Source organism: Piliocolobus tephrosceles, chromosome 16 (genome assembly GCF_002776525.5).
Source record: "Piliocolobus tephrosceles isolate RC106 chromosome 16, ASM277652v3, whole genome shotgun sequence".
Classification (NCBI taxonomy): domain Eukaryota; kingdom Metazoa; phylum Chordata; class Mammalia; order Primates; family Cercopithecidae; genus Piliocolobus; species Piliocolobus tephrosceles.
The window spans coordinates 34,134,727-34,136,871 of NC_045449.1; the positions used below are offsets into that span (position 1 = coordinate 34,134,727).

The following is a 2,145-nucleotide window of genomic DNA, read 5'->3' on the forward strand; positions in this document are numbered from 1 at the left end:
AAAAAAAAAAAAAAAAAAAAAAAAAAGAGGTGGGGTGAGGGGTGCCAGGTGCCATGGCTGATACCTGTAATCCCAACATTTTGGGAGGCTGAGGCAGGCAGATCACTTCAGGTCAGGAGTTTGAAACCAGCCTGGCCAACATGGTGAAATCCTGTCTGTACTAAAAATACAAAAATTAGCCAGGTGTGGTGGTGCTCGCCTGTAATCCCAGCTACTCAGGAGACTGAGGTGGGAGAATCACTTGAACCTGGGAGGCAGAGGTTGTAGTGAGCCGAAATGGTGCTGCTGCACCCCAGCCTGGGCGACAGAGTGAGACTCCATCTCAAAAGACACAAAAACAAAAACAAAATAAAAAAGGAGAAAAGGAATACCCTTAGCCTACAAAAGAGAACTTTTGGAGGAAGATTAAAAGAAGTTGCTCACTGGGCACAGTGGCTCATGCCTGTAATTCCAGCAATTTGGGAGACTGAGGCAGGAGAATTGCTTGAGGCCAGGAGTTCACAACCAGGCTGGGCAGCATAGTAAGACCCTGTTTTTTTTAAAAAAAAAAAAGTTGCTAATGGGTACAAAAATACAGTTAGATAGAAGCAATACACTCTAGTATTCAATAATACAGTAAGGAAATTATAGTTAATAATTTATTGTATATATCAAAATAGTAAAAGTAGCCAGGCGCAGTGGCTCGCACCTGTAATCTTAGCACTTTGGGAGGTCGAGGCAGGCTGATCACCTGAGTTCAGGAGTTTGAGACCAGCCTGGCCAACATGGTGAAACCACATCTCTACTAAAAATACAAAAATTATTATTTTTCTTTTGGTGTGGTTCGGGCACCTGTAATCCCAGCTGTTCGGAAGGCTGAGACAGAAGAATCTCTCGAACCCAGGAGTGGGAGTGAGCCAAGATTGCGCCATTGTACTCCATCCCCAGTGACAAGAGTGAAACTCTGTCTCAGGAAAAAAAAAAAAAAAGCTAAAGGAGAAGAATTGTAATGTTCCCAACATGTAGAAAAGATAAATGTTGGAGGTGATAGATATCCCATTTACCCTGATTTGATCATTACACATGTGTACACATACCCAAATATCACATGTACCCCCAAAATAAGTACAACTATGAAAACCCCGAATATTAAAGTATCTGATTAAAACCTCAAAAATAAAGAGAACTTTCTATACTCTGTAAATTCCCTCTGCTAGCAGTCCTGTTCACCTGCTAACTCATTTATGCCAGAGGTTGCAATTTTTTAAATTTTTGCATGAGTGAAAAATCAGACCTTAGCAATGACCTTGAGCAATAGGTTATAAATAACTCCCACATGCTTAGCGTTCCAATAATGGAACACTAGGCATAAGTGGGTTAAATATATTCAACTTATGTATTTACAATTTTGTCAATCAGGATACCTGTACCTTTCATAATAGTTCCTTCACTTCCATAGTTTTGGAAAAAAAACCTCTCTATCCTGTATCTTTCTCTCTGCATTACATATCTGTGGTTAAATTGAAAAGTGTTTGTGTTTGTTTCTTTTGCCATTGCATAGTTACTCTGTTCATGGACCCAGGCACGAAGAATCTATAATGAACCTAATCCGGAAGGAAGTGGAGAAATGTGACTCTTTCAGTGGTTTTTTCATCATAATGAGTATGGCTGGGGGCACAGGATCAGGAATAGGAGCTTTTGTTACACAGAATTTACAAGATCAGTACTCAAACTCATTGAAAATGAATCAGATTATTTGGCCTTATGGAACTGGTGAGGTATGAACATGTTAATTGAAAAGTTTATGTTTTATGTTCTTTGTAATAGAAATAAATGTGGGTAAAAGATTGCTCTCACCCTTTCATTGGAAATGTTAAGTTACGGCTTCCAGAATGGTTATATAATATGGTATTTTCATGAGTACCATATTATATATGGTGTATATATATATATATATATCTTCGCTTAAACTTTTCCAAACAGATGGGGTGTCCTTGTTTTTAAAAGTTTCAGAGAGGCCAGGCGTAGTGGCTCTCGCCTGTAATCCCAGCACTTTGGGAGGCCAAGGCGGGCAGATCAGGAAGTCAAGAGATCGAGACCATCCTGGCCAACATGGTGAAACCCTGTCTCTACTAAAAATACAAAAATTAGCTGGGCGTGGTGGCA

General features: G+C 39.7%; 1 protein-coding gene across 1 annotated transcript in view; it reads left to right on the top strand.

Annotated features, from left to right (window-relative positions):
• TUBD1 (tubulin delta 1) overlaps positions 1–2,145 on the top strand; it is a 33,072-nt gene that overhangs the window by 6,852 nt on the left and 24,075 nt on the right. The window contains exon 4 of the mRNA XM_026456746.1: positions 1,541–1,761. Within this exon, the coding sequence (XP_026312531.1) occupies positions 1,541–1,761 (221 nt within the window). The remainder of the gene's footprint in view (positions 1–1,540; positions 1,762–2,145) is intronic.